This window comes from Penicillium verrucosum, assembly GCF_028828655.1.
Source record: "Penicillium verrucosum strain IBT 35672 chromosome Unknown utg000001l_segment0_segment0, whole genome shotgun sequence".
Classification (NCBI taxonomy): domain Eukaryota; kingdom Fungi; phylum Ascomycota; class Eurotiomycetes; order Eurotiales; family Aspergillaceae; genus Penicillium; species Penicillium verrucosum.
The window spans coordinates 13,064,871-13,082,797 of NW_026643210.1; the positions used below are offsets into that span (position 1 = coordinate 13,064,871).

A 17,927-nucleotide genomic window follows, 5' to 3' on the forward strand; every position below is an offset into this window, starting at 1 on the left:
AAACAAAGTGGGGCTCTATAGGTAACAGGCGCTTAGACGCGTTCCTATATTCATATTTCCTATTCCGGAAATAGTAAACAAGATACTTCTTTAGGCGATCAGGTGATAGCAGAACGTAACCTTGGAAGGCTACACGTGATAATTCCTTTAAGTCTATAGTTAGTTACTATGTTCAATCAAGTACTTACAACAACGGCCCTTACATTCTTTGTTATTACCAAAATCAGCATGCTTCCTCTTCCTCCCTGATGTACGCTGCTGAGGATGAGTACTCAGTAATTGTTTGCTACGTTTGTCTGCTTTACAGCCTTGGGCCCCCGAGATTAGCATTGTATATTTACAGGCCGGTAGTATATACGGAGCATAGGCCGTAACATACGCAAAAAAAAAAAACTTTAATCAGCTATTTTATGTATGCCAAGACCGTAGTTATGCCTTATGGGCCCCCATTAATAGGCTGTGGGTTGGGTGGGGCTTCGAAGGTTAGGCCCAAAGCCCAACCCTCAGCCCGGGGGCCGGCCCATACCTAGGTACTCTTTAGTAGTATGCCTAGCAGTATTATCGTATATAACAATCGGATCTTACTCCTTTCTTAGACGGAAGAAACCTTCTATCATAATACGTATAATATAGGATTTACTATATAGGTATAGGGACTTTTAAAGTGAAGTGAAAGTGAAGTGAAAGTGAAGTGAATGTGAAGTGAAAGTGAAGTGAATGTGAATTGAATTATATTCAATTGAATTGTAAAGAAGGTAGTTGAAGAAGGAAGAATTCAAATCGTCGATGTCGTCAGGTCTGTTCGCAATTGTGTTTTGAAATGAAATGAATAGACCAAAGCTACTCCACACTACCACAACGCATACTTAAGGTTCTAAACAATCGATGATTCAATGTCTGTGTATACCTACCCGCCTGCAAATTTCTCAACCGTCTCTAGTGCATCTGAAATCTTCCTCAATATTATATCCAAGTCTTCCATTCCCACGCTGATTCTGATTGAGTGGCTTGGAATGCCATGAGCATCCAGTGCAGCTTGCTCTGCAAGTGTCAAAAGTTGTGAAAATGGAATTGTTAGAGTGAAAGCAGTTCCAAAGCTAGGACCTTTGCAAACATCTAGTGCATTATAAAAAAGAACGGCATTGGCCGGTTCTTTGAAAATGACACACATGAGATGGCCATATCCCCCTCCACGTCGGCGATAGCGCTCATATATGTCTGGTGTGGTAAATGAGGGATAGTTGATTCGTTCCACCAAAGAATGAGCTGCAAGTCGCTCTGCAAGGGCCTTAGCGTTGTGGTTTGTGACTTTTACACGCTCAGAGAAATGACGAGAGTTTCGACGTAGGACTGCAATGTTGAGAGGGAAAAGCTTTTCTTCATAGGAAATGGCAAGCTGATCGCGAAGTTGGACGTAACGAGATGACCCAGGATAAACGACCACACTGATTTAAGTTAGTTACAATCCATGAAAGATAAGCCATATACTGTGAGTCGTACCTGCCTGCCAGTACATCAGAAAATCCACTGTAAATTTTCGTCAGGCTAGTCACGAGAACATCAACGTAGGGCAGAAGGTCTGTGTTGATGAATGTGCCAACAGTCTCATCACAGATGATTAGAAAGTCGTATTCATCAGCAAGCCGTCTAAGACGATGCATATCAGGCGTGACTAGGGTCGGATTGCCAGGAAGATCGGTCCACAAGGCATTAACACATGCCCCGGATTGGAGTGACGCTTCTAGTTCGTCAAGCCCCTCCGAAGTGGCATGAGAATATAGTTTGAAATCTAACCAGTGGCGCTTGAGAACCATAGCGGTCTCTCCATAAAGGTAACTATAAGTTCTGTTAGATGATCGAATACCAACCCGAATCTTGTTGGACGACATACCCAAAACCAACAATACCCGAATCGATCCCAAGGCCAACTAGTGCCCGTGCCACAGAATTGATGGCGGCCATTCCTCCTGGATGTAGGAAGATATCCTCTAAAGAAACACGGCGCTGGCCAGGTTTCTCGGATTGGACCAACCTAGCTATATTTGATCTGATGAAATCTCTCTCGATGATTCCCGACGTGCTTAGTCCAATGGTGTGTTCATTAAGCATTTCAATGGGGTCGGTTGGCAATGTGCAGAATGCCTGGTTGGTTGACTTAGATTGAAGATAATTGAACCGTCGTAAGCAGAAGTTTGCGTGACGAGTCGAGATACCATCGCCACTATCACGCCAGTAGCTAAACACCACGTCAAAAAGGTCGACCGGATAAATTACTGCATAGAACTGTGCCCATTGGGTTTCAGTTGATGCCTCGCCGGCTTGAAAAAAATGAACAATTGAGAACTCTATGCAGGAAGATGTCACTTTGTTCAAATCAGCCGCACACCGAGTTGCGCTTTGTGCAGAGACGAATACGGCACTTGTCATGCCACCGCTTTCAGAGAGGTTTAATCGGGTAAGAACAATGCGGTTCAATTGCTTAACATTTTCGTTTAGGCAGAATCTAATACTTATTAAATCATTGACCCAACCTTGTGGAAAAGAAAAGCTGCTCTTGAATGTTACCGTGGGTATCCGGATTTGACTTTGAGCAACACCCAGTCTTCTCCCCTTCCCAAACCGCCTACAGATTCCCAGGTTGGTAAGGAAGGAATAATTGACTGTCGCTTTAACGTGAGCAAATGTTCATGTTAGGATATATGAATCAACATCTTACATGGCGCTTATTTGGTGGGATGCGCTCACCAAATGGTTGACTATGCAAGATGAGAGGGGCCATTGCTAACGTAGAAGGGAATAGATGAAGTGCAGGATTTATCCTCGGCTTACCTGGATCGATAAATTGATAGTCACGTGGTAGACCAAGGTTGCAGTGGAATGATCTTCATACATATGTACGGAGTATATTGTACGGGAGTACTCCGTACAGGAAAGGCCCGCCGGGCAATGCCCAAGTAGAGTGTTTAGCTTAACTGAGGGGCGCTCACTTGCATAGCGGTGGGGCAGTAGGGGAAATGGACTAATCACGTTGTAGAGAGAGATTCAGCTAACGGAATCTTGGATGATCCCGAAGATCCCGAGATCCACTTCAGGCTTCGTTCATGTCTGTCAGCAGTGGGAGCTGAAGTTTACGAGAGTACCTAGGTATGTTGTAGGTACCTATACAGGTAATTATCTTGTCAATCGCCATTCAAAACGAGATAGAAATCGGGAGGGAAAAAAGGCTGAAGCCAACTTCACCGGGACTTTTGTTGAACATAATGATATCATGCCACTCATGATGTTTCTGCGGCCTTTTAGTGGCCCACGAGATTTGTTCAATTCTCTGCTGGCCGCCTCAGTCCTTATAGATACGCCTCGCGGAGGTTTACACTCTCCCCGAGAGTTGATGTGACTTAGAGTTGTAGCCCTTACTTTGTATGGAGATTAGATATTACTCATTATATAGGCACTTACGGCAAAAATAGGCTTGTAAAAAGAATTACATCCCTGGTTATGGATGGAAAAAACAGTCTATGCTTTTTACCGCCTTCACATCTGAAAAGACTACCAAAAAAGTCCGTTCTTATAGAACATAAGTTAAGAAATAAGCAAACAAGGTGGGGCTCTAGAGGCAATAGGCGCCTAGATGTGTGTCTACCTAGGTAGATTCATATTGCCTATTCCGGCAATGGTAAACAAGATGCTTCTTTGGGCAATCAGGTGACTTCATCATTTAAGTTTATACTTATCGAGGTATGTCAATAATAGTAGACCTAGGTATGTTCAAGCTTAACGATTTATTCATATACAGATACTTAGCTGCCTGGAAGGAGATTGGGAACTGGATATTGTCAAGCACTTGTACATATCAGAGCTACCCTACACTGCCACAAGGGATACATTATGAGCTCCAAATGGACAGCTCTCAACCGAAACCCTGCAATATTCCTCCAATGTTGGCATTGTCGGCAATATTAGTCGGACTAAACCACTTTTCTGCTTGATCTTATTCCCCTTCTCACCTCCGTGTGACTCCAGACCTACATACAACATTTCCCCCTCCCCTGATCTCCCAGTGATGTCATTTTCGACACGAAGAGGCTCAACCCTGTCACGTATCTCTTACAACTCTCAGTGCGTTGAAAGAAAAATGACTACCACCCAATTTATCCGTGTATGTCTAATTATTGCCAATAAAATTACTGTGGCCTTATACTCACATTTTGATGTCGCAGGAACAAAGCAACGATGGCCCCGACGATCAGCTTTCTCCACCCGCAAATCAATTATCATTCCTTGGGAAATTACCCGCTGAGATCGTTCAACATATTGCGTCTTATCTCTCAGCTGTAGATCTCACCTGCCTCGGTTCCACTTGCCGGACCCTCGCCGTTCATGCATCGGATGACTTGCTATGGGCTAACCTGGTGAACAAGAGACTGCCTACGCCTATCCGGAGCCCAGGTCCCTTTGGGTCATTTCGTCGTCTCTATCTTGCATATCACCCTTACTGGTTCATTCCTCAGCATAAGATCTGGTTCGCAGACAATGAAAACACGGGGATGCTTATCATAGCTCGATATGATGATCGCCGTGGTGTGATTGAAGCACACACGGTCCTCGCAGAACGTGGCACTCCTCAGTTTCAAATATGGACATCACACCCAGAAGTTATTATACAGTCCTTCGAACCAAATGTACATCTGGCACTGCGTGGTCCTATCTTGCTTCTCAACGACCCTGATCCATCCTCGCGAACTGCCCCAATCCAAAGCTTTTATTCAGCAGAGGAACGACACATGTCCATGGCCTCGGATGCGGAGAATATCTACAATTCGCTCTCGGTGTGCGCTGAATTTAGCCTCCGAGTACCTTGGGTCGATCCTTCTTTGCTTTGGCCACCACCAACTATCCCGGCCAATGGGCACACAGTTCGTGCTTTGAGGATTCCACCCCCGACAATACTGAGCCCTTTGTCGGAATTGTCAGAATCGTTTTTCCGTCTCAGGAGGTGGGCAAGCCCAGAGCTTATGTTGCCACAAGTGTGTGTAACTTTTTCAACTCTCGACCCTGTCCTTTACACCCCCACTACAGATAAACCCTACCAGGGAATTTGGGTTGGAGACTACTCAACCCATGGGTGTGAATTCCTGCTTGTTCTCCAAAAAGAGACGACGGTTCCGGCACCTGGTGATGAAAACGAATCGCAGATAACAGACGCCCAGGATGAGGTCGAACATGACAACCAGGAGGTTATTGGACAGCAAGGTCCGTTGCAGGCTGTCAAGCTGACAGGTGACCATAATGTTCCTCGTGGCCAGTTGTCGTTTGCTGCCCAAGATATTGGCTCCAAAGGCTTGGTTGGCGTCGGGACAGAAGAGCCTTTTGTCGGCGCTCGAATTGTGCGTTGTCGCGGTCATGTAGCTGGACTTGGGTTCCGTGATGGTAAGCTGCCTTCTAAATGAATCAAAGTGATCCTTTCTAACATGTCATTCGACAGATACCTACATTGACTCCCAACTGATCCTCATTTCTTCTGACCACATGGCTCATTACTGGAAGGAAATGGGTCATGTCTCCTATTTCCGCCGTGTGGACCTCGACGCTCTACTGGATAGTCCATAGTTGACTGGCATGGTTCTGTGGTTTTGTGGTTCTCGTTTCATTTTTAATTCTTTTCTAGGAAAAAGCTTCGTTACATACCCCTGTGTGCTCATGTTGCATTTATGTTGTACTTATTGTTTATGTTGCATTGAGTTTTGATATTTTGGGAGAGCTCCCAGCAAGCCCTTTGTACTCCGGATCATATTGCCATATTGCACTACTTCGAGTCGAAAGATCCCCATGGTACATACATACGGAGATTGTAGAGTCCTTGAAAGGCTTGCTGAAGTCGCATATAGGTGGTTGGATTCACTTGAGTTGAGCGAAATGGTGATGGTTGTTCCAAAAAGAAGAACGAAAGAGGCGAGGATAGTTCAGATAGCGCTTGTCGAGGAAAAAGCAAGAGATAGTGAAGAGATAGCAGTTATTTAGGAGGAAGAAAGAGAAATTGGAAGAAGGAAGGAATGCTTCATAGTGGTTGGTGAGGAGGAAGAGAAGAGAAGGAGAAGAAAAGAAGTGATCTGATATTGAAAGAAATGAGGTGGAGGAAGAGGAGGAAGGCAAACAAACCAACAAGATCGTAGTTCGGTTCAGAAGTGAGGAAGAGAAGGGAATAGTCGTGAGATTAGACAAATGCTACTTTACACACCATTCATTCCATCACCCCAACCCCAGGTCTTATTCCTGCCACTCTATCTTGTCTCTTTCCACTACGCTCCAGCCTTGTGATAACAAGCAACACAGTCTCTGATTCTCTCGAGTGCCACTTCTTTGCAATTACCGTTTGCAATTACAGATCATAAGTCATGGAGACTGAGGAGACCGAAGGGATCGCAGTCCTCCTTCCGGCCTCGCCGGCCATCGAGGCAATGCGAACACCTCCCAATGAGACCGAAAGACCATTAACCCCTCTTCCTACATTCCCTATCATCGAACCGAATTCATTTTCTCAGCCTAGCCTAGGCCTCTTGGGAGAATTAGGTCAGATCGAGAAACCAGTCGCACAACTTGTTGAGCCGCACGGCCAGCAGTTCCACAGTCCCGTGATGAGAGAAGCCTTGAAAGCGCTCATCGACAACTCTATCTCGGTTGTGGAGTATGGGAACCAGGTTCTTTACAGATACGGATATGGAGAAGTTCTGATTGTGAGTGGGGAAACTTTCTCTTTATCGCTTTGGTCGAATCTTTTGTTAAACATTTCACCAGCTTGTGGAGTGGGTTGTGCCTGATGAACAATTGTTGTTTGCCTCACAGGTGCTGCTCGAGAACAACTATGCTCGCCTTCTTATCCCAGTCCAAAAGTGGCCTGGATACTCTGCATACCCTGGACCCTGGGAAACCCAAACTTTGATGCACGACCTTGATGGCCAGGGCTGGACGCGTGCACATCTTCTCCCTCTATCATTGGTTGGGTTCACCCTTGAGGAAACTGTTGAGGTGCCCTCGACATTTGCCCATGAGCTCAACCTTCTCACCCCTAAGCCTTCTCATTACATATCGTCCTTGATACGTCATCTTCTACAACTCTCCATTGGTGACAGTAACAGAGCTCGGGTTGAAAAGAACCTTGGGGGTTTTATTTCTGCTTATGTTCTCAAGGACGGACCGGGTAATACGATCATATGCACCTATCTCAAAGACCCGGAGAGCGACGAGGACTACCAGAAAAGAGTTGAAGAAGGAGTCCGGTTTATGAAGACATGGGACTGGGGTAAGATTGAGAAAAGATATCTAGCCATAGCTGAACGTGCGGTCCGAGATTGCCGCTACATCGACACGCTAACGGACGTCCATGAAGAGCAAGACACGCATTGAGTTGATCTTGCGAGGTTTCAGGAGCCTTCGTTGCCAAGTGGTAAGAGAGAGTCCTTTGACTGCGTCTCTTTTTTTGTCTGAAGACTCATTTGCTCTCTTTCCCATAACATAACTTAAGATAGCCATAAATGACATTTTTAGACCTTCTTGTTCTGCCATATACTTCTTACCTTTCTATAAACTTATTCTACGGCGACAGAGGGAAATTATCAAGGTGCAATATTGGACAATGCTCAACAGGTCTACAGGTCTTCTCGGGGGGCTTGGCACGCTGTATAGTGTACGATGATGTCTGAGCCGAAGCTCGTCAGCTGGGGAATTTTCCGACAGAGAGTCAAGAAATCAACACCCTTAGTCTCAGGCATTCAATACCGACCCAGGCCTAGGTATGCACCAAAAGAATGATCTCAGGTTACCCGGATTGCACGCTGTTGGTAACAAAGATCTTGGCGTGCTTATGAATTGTGTTTATATCTACGAGGAGAATATGCGAAAGATTGTCTGCTAACCCCATGGCTGAATTTGTGTGGTGATATAGAACAGGCAGAAAGACAAAAGGTATCGAAAAAGCCAAGACGCCACAACCTTAAAAGCATCGGTCGAAAGTGGAGGCTGGAGCGCAGGTAAGAATTGGTCATCATTCGTCATTCCAGCCTTGAAGCATATACTTGGGGCGGCTGGATGGTTTGAAAAGAGACACCGTCCACAACACAGACTCAATCTGTATGTTGTACGTACTGATATTGTAACATATTGCCATAGGGCCAAGTGTCGAGACCAAGGCCCATGCCGCCAGTCCAGTGCCGCGGCGATTTATGCGCCCCCGAAAGTTTCAATGCGTATCACTTGAGAGTCCGCTATCATAGACACATCATCAAATGGCCGAAAGTCTCAAATCAAGACAAAGGGATCGCCGATCGTCTTCCCGTGTTGGAGTATGGCAGCGCCAATCACCGGCGTCGTTCAAACCAGGCAGACGAGCCCATGACAGCCACGGACTGGTCCATCATCCACTCGCCAACACCAAGGTAGCTGTCAACCCATTTCTTGACGTCTTTGTTTTCTGTGATCTTGTCTGAATTGAGGCTGGGGCTAGGAAAGTCCCACGCACACACGACCCAACGGGGGTGCGCGAAGGGTAACAGAGTTAGCGAACAGTTCTCCCATGCATATCGAGGGCGCCCAAGACGAGCAACAAGCAGAATAAATCATAGCTCGGAAGAAGAGGATCGTGAGGGGTAGGGGTGTATTTACGTTAGGCCCGTGGAGCGCTTAACACCTGCCAGGAAGGCGGAGACTGAAGTTCAAGGAACTGGTTAGTTTGCATTCCTAGGCACAGTAGAGACTTAGAACTCACAGAGGACCGCATCAAATGCGTAGTGGGTAATACGGCCGAACTAGATTGCAGCGAACATCCAAGTCAGTCATGGCATGCTCTATGTTCTGGGAACCTCGGCTGTCCGAGATCAACCAGCAAGGGTCTCTTACCATGATGCCAAGTAGAAGGTATCAAACTGTGGATATTAAGTAACCGGTCACCAAAAAGCTTGGGAGACAAAAGTAAGAGGAGACCCAAGCTGCCATGGAGACCGCCTAAAGAGTGGTCACGTGTAAATTCACATGACGTCTCTAGAGTGGCTGGAGATGAGGCTGGTGAAATTGGGTGCCTGACATAATCTACAATGTGGCTGGGGCTGTTCAGGCTGCCTAGCCCAGATTCAGTCTATCGATAAGCATGCTCCTCCCACCGAAATCCCCTTTCGCCCTCTGGGCCCCGGGGGATCTCTGAGCTGGGGCTCGATCAATTGGGTGTCTGTATTTGTCACATTTATGCGATACGAAGGACTCCAATCTACAGCGCGTAGGCCAGCACGGGGCAATCCTCCGCTTTTTTGCGGTCAACCCAGTCTGGAGTTGATATATTTTTTTTCTGCCTACACTATTTATGCCGCCTATGCCGACAACTCCAGCTCAGTAAATGAAAAATATAGGTAGCTAAAGAGAAAGAAAGAATACCAGGCAGATGCTCATATTTCATAGAACTCGTAGATTAATTTGATATAGATATTGTCTGGTGTCAATAGTAAGATAAAAAAAAAAAAAAAAAAGTGTCAAGATGGATGGAACCAATACTCACACCGGCGGCCAACATTTTCCCTCCCGCCCCGCACCCATCCGTTTTCTCTTCCCCCTCCATCTCTCTCACCTTTCTCTTCTACCATCCTCTCTGATTCTCAATTGATCAGAACTCCCTTACCCTTTCTAAACTAATTCAACAATTGTTGATCATATCAAAATGGCGGCCACCAACTCCCTTGACCACCTGAGCAACCGCATGAAGCTGGAGTGGCACTCCAAGCTCAACACCGAGATGGTGCCTGCGAAGAACTTCCGCCGCACCTCCATCATTTGTACCATTGGTATGTAAGACCGATAATAAACTCTTCAGATTGATCCTGTCGAAGAAGTTGCAATGGAGAAAAAAAGACCGAATACTAACAGGCAATCGATCAGGTCCCAAGACGAACTCCGCCGAGAAGATCAATGCTCTCCGCACAGGTATGGAAATGAAGTTTCCGATGGAAATGAGCAGCTTTGTTGGGTAGTTAGACTGACATTGGCCATAGTCGGTCTTAACGTTGTTCGCATGAACTTCTCCCACGGATCATACGAGGTCAGTATCTCCAACCAACATCTGATGAAGACTTTCACTGACTTTGTCTGTAGTACCACCAATCCGTCATTGACAACGCTCGCGAGGCTGCCCGTCTCCAGGTCGGACGCCCTCTCGCTATTGCGCTCGACACCAAGGGCCCCGAGATCCGTACCGGTAACACCGTCGGTGACAAGGACTTCCCCATCAAGCAGGGCACCGTGCTCAACATCACCACCGATGAGGCATACGCCGCTGCTTCTGATGATAAGAACATGTAAGAACATTATCATTGCCGAAGACTGGATTGTTTTAATCGACATTCGTTCCATGTATCTGCGTGGCTGAACGAGTTTGACATGTGACGTGGGCTGACAAGTGTTTGACGACAGGTACTTGGACTACAAGAACATCACCAATGTGATCACTCCTGGCAAGCTCATTTACGTCGACGATGGCATTCTGTCCTTCGAGGTGATTGAGGTTGTTGATGAGCAGACCCTTAAGGTCAAGTGCCTGAACGACGGCAACATCTCATCCCGCAAGGGTGTCAACCTGCCCGGCACTGATGTAGACCTCCCCGCTCTCTCGGAGAAGGATATTGCCGATTTGCGATTCGGTGTTAAGAACAAGGTCGACATGGTGTTTGCCTCATTTATCCGTCGCGGCAGCGACATCAAGCACATCCGTTCCATCCTTGGCGAGGACGGCAAGGAGATTCAGATCATCGCCAAGATTGAGAACCAGCAGGGTGTCAACAACTTCGATGAGATTCTCGCTGAGACCGACGGTGTTATGGTCGCCCGTGGTGACCTCGGTATCGAGATCCCCGCCCCCAAGGTCTTCCTTGCCCAGAAGATGATGATCGCCAAGTGCAACATCAAGGGCAAGCCCGTTATCTGTGCCACTCAGATGCTGGAGTCCATGACATACAACCCCCGCCCCACTCGTGCTGAGGTCTCCGATGTCGCCAACGCCGTTCTCGACGGTGCCGACTGTGTCATGCTGTCTGGTGAGACCGCCAAGGGTAACTACCCTTGCGAGGCCGTTAAGATGATGTCCGAGACCTGCTTGCTGGCTGAGGTTGCCATTCCTCACTTCAACGTCTTCGACGAGCTGCGCAACCTCGCCCCTCGCCCCACTGAGACCTCCGAGTCCGTTGCCATGGCCGCTGTCAGCGCCAGTCTGGAGCTGAACGCCGGTGCCATCATTGTTCTGACCACCAGGTATGTGCCGGAAACCCATTTCTATCGTTTTGTATGACGATCATACTAACAAATCCATAGTGGTAAAACCGCCCGCCTTGTGTCCAAGTACCGTCCCGTCTGCCCCATCCTGATGGTCACTCGCAATGATACCGCTGCCCGCGTAAGTCCAATTCGATCGTTTGAATGCCGTTCTTTGCTGACAATAGTTTCCAGTACTCCCACCTGTACCGCGGTGTTTGGCCGTTCTACTTCCCCGAGAGCAAGCCCGACTTCAACGTCAAGATCTGGCAGGAGGATGTCGACCGTCGCCTCAAGTGGGGTATCAACCACGGTCTCAAGCTCGGAATCATCAACAAGGGCGACCCTATTGTCTGCGTCCAGGGATGGCGTGGCGGTATGGGCCACACCAACACCGTTCGTGTGGTGCCCGCCGATGAGAACCTCGGTCTGGCCATGGAGTAAATCTGTAAAGTCAATCAGATAAGCTTTCGATGATCGATGGTCCAGCGTGCTTTTTTTGACCGCCGGTGTGCGGATTGGATACATACCTCTTTTAGTTCTTTGTTCTCACATTTTTTTTTGCTTTCGAAGCCAAGTTTGTTCTGCGCTGTGTGGTCTGGACCACAGTCTGGAAGGTTAATACATTGCTCATGTAAATGAAACGAATTCTATGCTTTCCTGTCAAATTAGTTGGATTAGTGGGTTAATAAAGACTAGACAATTCAAATTGAATAGACATGAAACTGGTATTTTGTGCTTGACTCCTCGTAGGCTTGTTGTGTAGCGCGTCGAGAGTTCGCGATTGTCACAATAGTCTTCTTGCATTCACTTATCAACGCATAGTCTGACTGCTCTGAAGTCAATGCGCAATTGGAACTGGAATGTTCCCCTTAAAAGAGGACTCCAGTCGAAAGAAGAAGAAAAAAAAAAAAAACGAACGAACAAAAACCTGGTGCGGGGGAACGCAAGGGACCCGAGGCAGGCGACCTTAAAATCCCCCCCGACACCGAGGGCCCGTCTGCCCGAGAGGATGACGATATCACCCGGGCATATACCGCAGACGTATTCTGTGCTTCCCACTCTCTGTAGCAGGGAATGATTCGAATTTTTTTTTCGAAATCTTGTCTATGTCACAGTAGCGAAAGAAATAAAAAGAGAATTAGAAAAACAAGGACGATTAAATTATTAAATTCGTTAAAACAAATTTCGCGGAGCCTTTGCCGTCCCGAACCCGGTTTCTGCCGAGGGTTCCAATATTGAGATTAACTACTCCGTAGGTGATGTATAGATCTCCGTCATTTCAGGACATTATATGGCCTGTCCCTTAATAGCAGGTATGGAAACTAAGTTATTGTTTATACTGGTCCACATATCCTCAAAATATATTAATTTAATTTAACCCTAAAATCCTAAAACATCTATACATTCCATGATTCTGAGTGTCAGAACCTCCAACACCACCTATGCCAATTCACACTCAATAAGACTCTCGACTCCTTTCTGGACACTCCAAACCTTCGTGATCTTCAGCCCAGCAGATCCCACCAGCTGGTGCCAGTGAGCTTCAGTTCGCTCGGTCGAAGCGAAATCAGCCATCATGATAATATCCAAACTGGTTGTCTCCCAGTATGCGTTTGTATCAGGGATGACATTCTCGTTAATCAGCACCTTACTGTGTCCTCGTTTCATGACATCCACAAGACCTTTCAAGATCTTACGGCAATTATCATCTGTCCAATCGTGGAGGACAGAGTGCATATAGTAAGCGCGAGCACCTACGGAAGAAAATATTAACATTGATACAAGTCAAGAGGGGGCGGGGTTATAGAAGAAGAAGCCATACCCTTGATTGGCTGCTCGGTGAAGAAGTCATGCTCCATTGCCTCGATCGAGGGGTGCAGTTGTCCTGACTTGGCTTGATCGATAACATCGGGAAGGTCCTGGAGCACCAGACGCCCTGGAGCATCAGACCACTTTCGCCTAAACTCCGAGAGATCGTGGCCCATGCCGCCACCGACATCTACGAGGAGAACGTCATCCCGCGCAACATCGGAGAACAGGTTGGGCACATCGTAGAAACCAGCATCCATCCAGCTAGGACGTCCTTGGTGGTAGACGGACATATGATTGTTGAACTGGCTAGCAACCTCTGGATTCTCCTTCATGAACTCGAAGAAGTGAAGATCGGTTCGGAATCCGCGCTGGAAGGCACATTCCTTGCCGTTGGCTGGGTTGGCATAACCGTCTTTCTTGAGTTGGGCAGGTAGAGCAAGCACGCCGGAGGTGATGCAGTTGGTCCTAGCCGGTGGGTTAGTATTATACCCTTTTGATCCCGGGTCCACGGGATCAGACTTACATGCAAGGGTATGCATCATTATATCGTTGCAAGCTCAACGAAATGGAAATTCCGGTGCGGCGGTATTCGTTCGGACCGGTCTCGAGGATAACTCCCATTGCACACAGATGCTTCAGGATACGAGCTGATCAGATATATATAGTTAGTTAGGTGTACTCGACAAGACGCAGGGTGAGACGCGCAAATTTACATACCAAGAAGCACTGGGTCAGCACATGTGGCATTAGCCAGCTCGGCAGCAGACTTGGGCCTCTCATCTTTGGATAAGATAGCAAAGATTCCTAGGTCAACAGCTGTCTCTACAGAAGCATACAGAGTAGCCTATAAAGTCGATATTAGTTCCCGCCAACGACACAAAGGTGACGCTCTCGAAGAATGCGAACATACCTGGGACCAGCAGTATCTGATCATAGCCTCACGCGGAGTTTCAAGTGCATAGACCAAGGAGCGAGCGGCTTCCAAAAGTGTTGTCCGATCGGTGTGGTCTTGCAGACTGGCGACTTTGCCAAGAGAAGCAACTTGATCGACCAGGCCAGGAACCAGCTCGGGTGTGTTGGCGGAAGTTGCTACGCGGTCGACGAAGGCATCCTGGAGGTCTCCGTTGGTCTGAGAATCTCCATTTGCAGGACTTGTGCCGTTCGTGTGGGTGGTTTCACTGAATGTAAGGCTCGCGAGGTCGTTCATTGTGGAGGTTGTAACTAACTGTACAAGCCAAAAGTACTCGAGGGGCCTTGAAATAAACTACACTACATTCACTATATATGCATCCCCTTTCCTGGGATATGCCGCAGTCACTGTCTCCTTTTCTTACAAGGAAGATATGCCAGGTGAGTGACGGTTGGACCGGGTGCAACCCTGCGGGTCCACTGTCAGAACGATCGACCTGGAGTAATTCCCCTCGGGTCATGCTAGCCCCTGTTGTTGCGAAGGTTGGGGGTCCAGGAAGTGGAGACTCGGTAGCTGAACGGTTTTCCTATTCGGGTAATCGACTATGTAGTAGATTGTCTAACGGCGCATTACCCCGTACTCATTTGAACGCAATAGTGAAAATACGAAGTAGGAGGAAATTCTATTAAAATTAGAGCGGATGGACCTTTCCAGGTCCCCGGATGGACCCATCACATGGTGTGGAGGAACTACCAGGTTATTACTTGCCTATCGTATGTTGTAGTTGATATGCCCAACCGACTTTGGACAGGCTTGGAATTTCCTTATTATATTTGTGCCAAAGAACCCTGTAATTTTGTCCTGTACACAGTGGAGCATGTGTACGTCAATGACAGACATTTACATATCAGAAAGGCTAAGATTCCGACCAAACCGGCCTGAATGGATCGAAATATATATTGGGATCCACATCCAATGCTGTCAGACGGGACGGGTTAACGGGGTGTGTGGCGTATTTTCGGTACTTTGGACCCCATTTCATAGTGGAGGGATAGTGGAGGATATTGACCTCGGTTGCGTCGCAGCCCCCGGGGAGGTGAACTCTATATTGTGGTTTTATAATTCATATTTGACGTACTCAGTACTCAGTACGGAGTACTAGTGTCTGATTCAACTTGGGTTTCAGGGAAGATCCAGCCCAGCTGGCATGTGAAAACAAGCCACTGACTCTCTTCATATCATTAGTCTGTTCTCCGTACTTCCGTGGCTATTCACTATTTACCATGTAGCACCGGAGGCCCGCAAGAGATCATCCGGGATGAAGGACGTCTGCCTGCTGTCATGTATTTTAGCGGCATCGACTAACTGGTTAGTGCGACAAGGGACAAGGGTGCTATCAAGGTATATACCCCTATCTGACTCAAAAGTGGACTGACTACTCCGTAGTATGTACGGAGTACCAACGGAACTGTCGGTAACCATAGCCTCGGATATTGATCGCCGAACAGTGGTATATGGTGTTTATAAAAAGATGAAAAACACCACCTGCCAAAACGGGCGATCGTCGTAACGGACAATCGAAAAGATTTCCTGTTTGCTGGACCTCCAGGAATAGTTAGTCGGATAATGGGACATCTAGAATCAATCCCGTCCCTAAATCTATGTATCATTTTCTTGTAAATCTTGCTATGCTAGTGTTAATTTTAGCAGGTTCCCATAGGGGTTCTATATAATCCAATGGATCGCACTTTCTCTCGCACTCGCTCGCTTTTTCCGCATCAAGCTTAACATAATAATGGTGGTCACCGCTGAAAATCTTCACGATGACAAGGGACCTAAGATTCTGGCTGTGCTATGGACTTTGACTGGACTAACAACGATCATGGTCATAGCTCGGGTTTACATTCGGTTGAAGTTGCTACGGAATTTTGGTATGGATGATTATTTGATTGTGGTTTCTATGGTAAGAAACCTCGAACGCTGTCTTATATAGATGAATCTAACTGGGGGGTTTTATGCTAGATACTAGGGGTTGCATACTGTGGAGTCTCTACAGCAGGGGTGAAGGTGGGCTATGGAAGACATGCCATGTACTTGAGTATGGACAATCTGGAGATGGCCATTCTACTCAATACAGTCAGCTTCTTGTTTGGCATTCTCTCTTTCACTCTTCCCAAGATTGCTGTGACCTCCATGTTGACCCGGATCTTGAATCCCAAGCCATTACACAAGACTATACTATGGATGATGGTGGGAACGGCAGCCGTCGTGTCCATTATCTGCATTGTGATCTTGTTTACAATGTGCGATCCGGCAGAGGCATTGTGGAAGCCTAGACTTGTGGCAGCAGGCGCCAAGTGCAAGAGCACAACGATGCTTATTGACTATGCTATTTTCACTGGAGGTAGGTCTCTTCCTCTTCGAATATCTGCACCTCTCGGAATTAACCTGTACTTCTAGCTGTCTCCGCTGTTGTTGATCTATCTCTGGCCATTTATCCGACCACAATCTTGTTGAAACTACAAATGTCTCTACGAAAGAGAATTGCGTTGTGTTCTGCTTTAGGGCTTGGTTCAATGTAAGCCCATACCTCTCTTAACTCATTCCATACTTCCCAGAAGCTGACCGAAGTGGCAATGAAGTGCCTCTGCGATGGCGATTATCAAGTGTACCCAGCTGCATGGACTCGCCGACAAATCTGACTATACATGTGAGCTTTCTTCTACCACCCCATTATCCCTCTACGATCAAAGGCTGACCAAATAAAAGACGGCACTGCCGACCTTGTCATGTGGACCAAGTGAGCACCCCTATCTGATATCCTTATTATGTTACGCGATCTAACCCTTTGTTCTCCGTGTAGTATCGAGGCCAACGTCGTCGTGATAGCATCCTGTATTCCCACCTTACAACCCCTCCTCGAAATCATTCTCGGAAAACGAGCCCTGGGCTCCTACAGCCAAGGAAAAAGTGATCAGTACAAAAACAGCAGCAATTTCCCGTCCACATTCCATCGCTCCAAGCAGTCAAAAACGCACGACGATCTTGGATTTACCAACATCGACAACCAAGAGAGTCAAGAAAACATCCTTCCCACTGATGACCACGGGAAGAATAGCCATCCTCTAGGACATATCCATCGAAAGGATGATGTGACTGTGGAATACGAATCATCTACAGCAAAATCAGGGCCGGGATATACTTCTTGGTAAACACGTATACCGGGGCTGAGCTCTTAGCTCCCGTTCCCCTAAAAAGCAACATGGACAATTGAACCATCCAACAACATTTAACCCATTAACCCATGAAGAGGATATTTCCAATGGGTGTCACTGCCCAAATTAGTGTCCACTGGTTGCACACACACACACACCTTAGACGGATTTCTCTATCATTTTTAAAATATATATCATGTACTACTTATAAAATAAATAAATAAGGATTAAAAGTTGGGCAATATACTTCTTCCGAATGGATGAGAGCTTTGAATATATTACTTCATAACATACAACAAGACTTGCTAAATATGACCTTTCATCCACGGCCTATTCACTTATTCATGTAGGTTTGGACCAACATTTATAAAAAGAATGTCGTAGCCCAAAGCTTTGACTCGAGGTTGCGCACTAGAAACTAGCATAAAAAGGGTGGCAGGGCTTGTAGGGTTCTGCTTCTCATAGCATAAATACAAAGTAGGTGGTTTATAAAGCGACATATTACAAATTGACATGATATCATTTGAGTAAATGGAAATAATCTAGGACTGGCTATGAAAATGCTGGTATGAAGTGAGTGTGTTGAATGCAAAGTCATGATAAAGAGAAAATTCGCAACAAATGAAAACCATCACGCTACGCTCCGCCTCTTCATGCAAATCCATCAAGTCGTAAATCATTAATGTAAATTAGTTGTTCATGGCCGT

General features: G+C 46.7%; 7 protein-coding genes across 7 annotated transcripts; 4 read left to right on the forward strand and 3 right to left on the reverse strand.

Moving 5' to 3' along the window:
* Positions 1–907: 907 nt before the first annotated feature.
* On the reverse strand, positions 908–2,779 carry N7516_004794 (uncharacterized protein; the record flags this gene model as incomplete). Its single annotated transcript, XM_057217514.1, has 5 exons — positions 908–1,445; positions 1,501–1,836; positions 1,892–2,503; positions 2,566–2,660; positions 2,717–2,779. 5 exons carry the CDS (start codon positions 2,777–2,779, stop codon positions 908–910), a joined length of 1,644 nt encoding a protein of 547 aa, XP_057079397.1.
* Positions 2,780–4,132: 1,353 nt separating this feature from the next.
* N7516_004795 (uncharacterized protein) lies at positions 4,133–5,607 on the forward strand (the record flags this gene model as incomplete). The annotated part of the gene is made up of 3 exons (XM_057217515.1): positions 4,133–4,156; positions 4,218–5,427; positions 5,483–5,607. 3 exons carry the CDS (start codon positions 4,133–4,135, stop codon positions 5,605–5,607), a joined length of 1,359 nt encoding a protein of 452 aa, XP_057079398.1.
* A 785-nt stretch (positions 5,608–6,392) lies between these two features.
* On the forward strand, positions 6,393–7,401 carry N7516_004796 (uncharacterized protein; the record flags this gene model as incomplete). Its single annotated transcript, XM_057217516.1, has 2 exons — positions 6,393–6,731; positions 6,793–7,401. 2 exons carry the CDS (start codon positions 6,393–6,395, stop codon positions 7,399–7,401), a joined length of 948 nt encoding a protein of 315 aa, XP_057079399.1.
* A 950-nt stretch (positions 7,402–8,351) lies between these two features.
* N7516_004797 (DUF1748 domain-containing protein) lies at positions 8,352–8,892 on the reverse strand (the record flags this gene model as incomplete). The annotated part of the gene is made up of 4 exons (XM_057217517.1): positions 8,352–8,487; positions 8,656–8,698; positions 8,759–8,798; positions 8,890–8,892. The coding sequence occupies 4 exons, from the start codon at positions 8,890–8,892 to the stop codon at positions 8,352–8,354; spliced, it is 222 nt and encodes a 73-aa protein (XP_057079400.1).
* An 805-nt stretch (positions 8,893–9,697) lies between these two features.
* N7516_004798 (pyruvate kinase CDC19) lies at positions 9,698–11,724 on the forward strand (the record flags this gene model as incomplete). Its single annotated transcript, XM_057217518.1, has 7 exons — positions 9,698–9,821; positions 9,916–9,960; positions 10,029–10,075; positions 10,129–10,331; positions 10,447–11,280; positions 11,341–11,422; positions 11,476–11,724. 7 exons carry the CDS (start codon positions 9,698–9,700, stop codon positions 11,722–11,724), a joined length of 1,584 nt encoding a protein of 527 aa, XP_057079401.1.
* A 999-nt stretch (positions 11,725–12,723) lies between these two features.
* N7516_004799 (uncharacterized protein) lies at positions 12,724–14,302 on the reverse strand (the record flags this gene model as incomplete). The annotated part of the gene is made up of 5 exons (XM_057217519.1): positions 12,724–13,037; positions 13,106–13,560; positions 13,619–13,742; positions 13,813–13,939; positions 14,006–14,302. The coding sequence occupies 5 exons, from the start codon at positions 14,300–14,302 to the stop codon at positions 12,724–12,726; spliced, it is 1,317 nt and encodes a 438-aa protein (XP_057079402.1).
* A 1,498-nt stretch (positions 14,303–15,800) lies between these two features.
* Positions 15,801–17,217, forward strand: N7516_004800 (uncharacterized protein; the record flags this gene model as incomplete). The annotated part of the gene is made up of 6 exons (XM_057217520.1): positions 15,801–15,968; positions 16,028–16,409; positions 16,466–16,583; positions 16,648–16,715; positions 16,775–16,805; positions 16,869–17,217. 6 exons carry the CDS (start codon positions 15,801–15,803, stop codon positions 17,215–17,217), a joined length of 1,116 nt encoding a protein of 371 aa, XP_057079403.1.
* Positions 17,218–17,927: the final 710 nt, after the last annotated feature.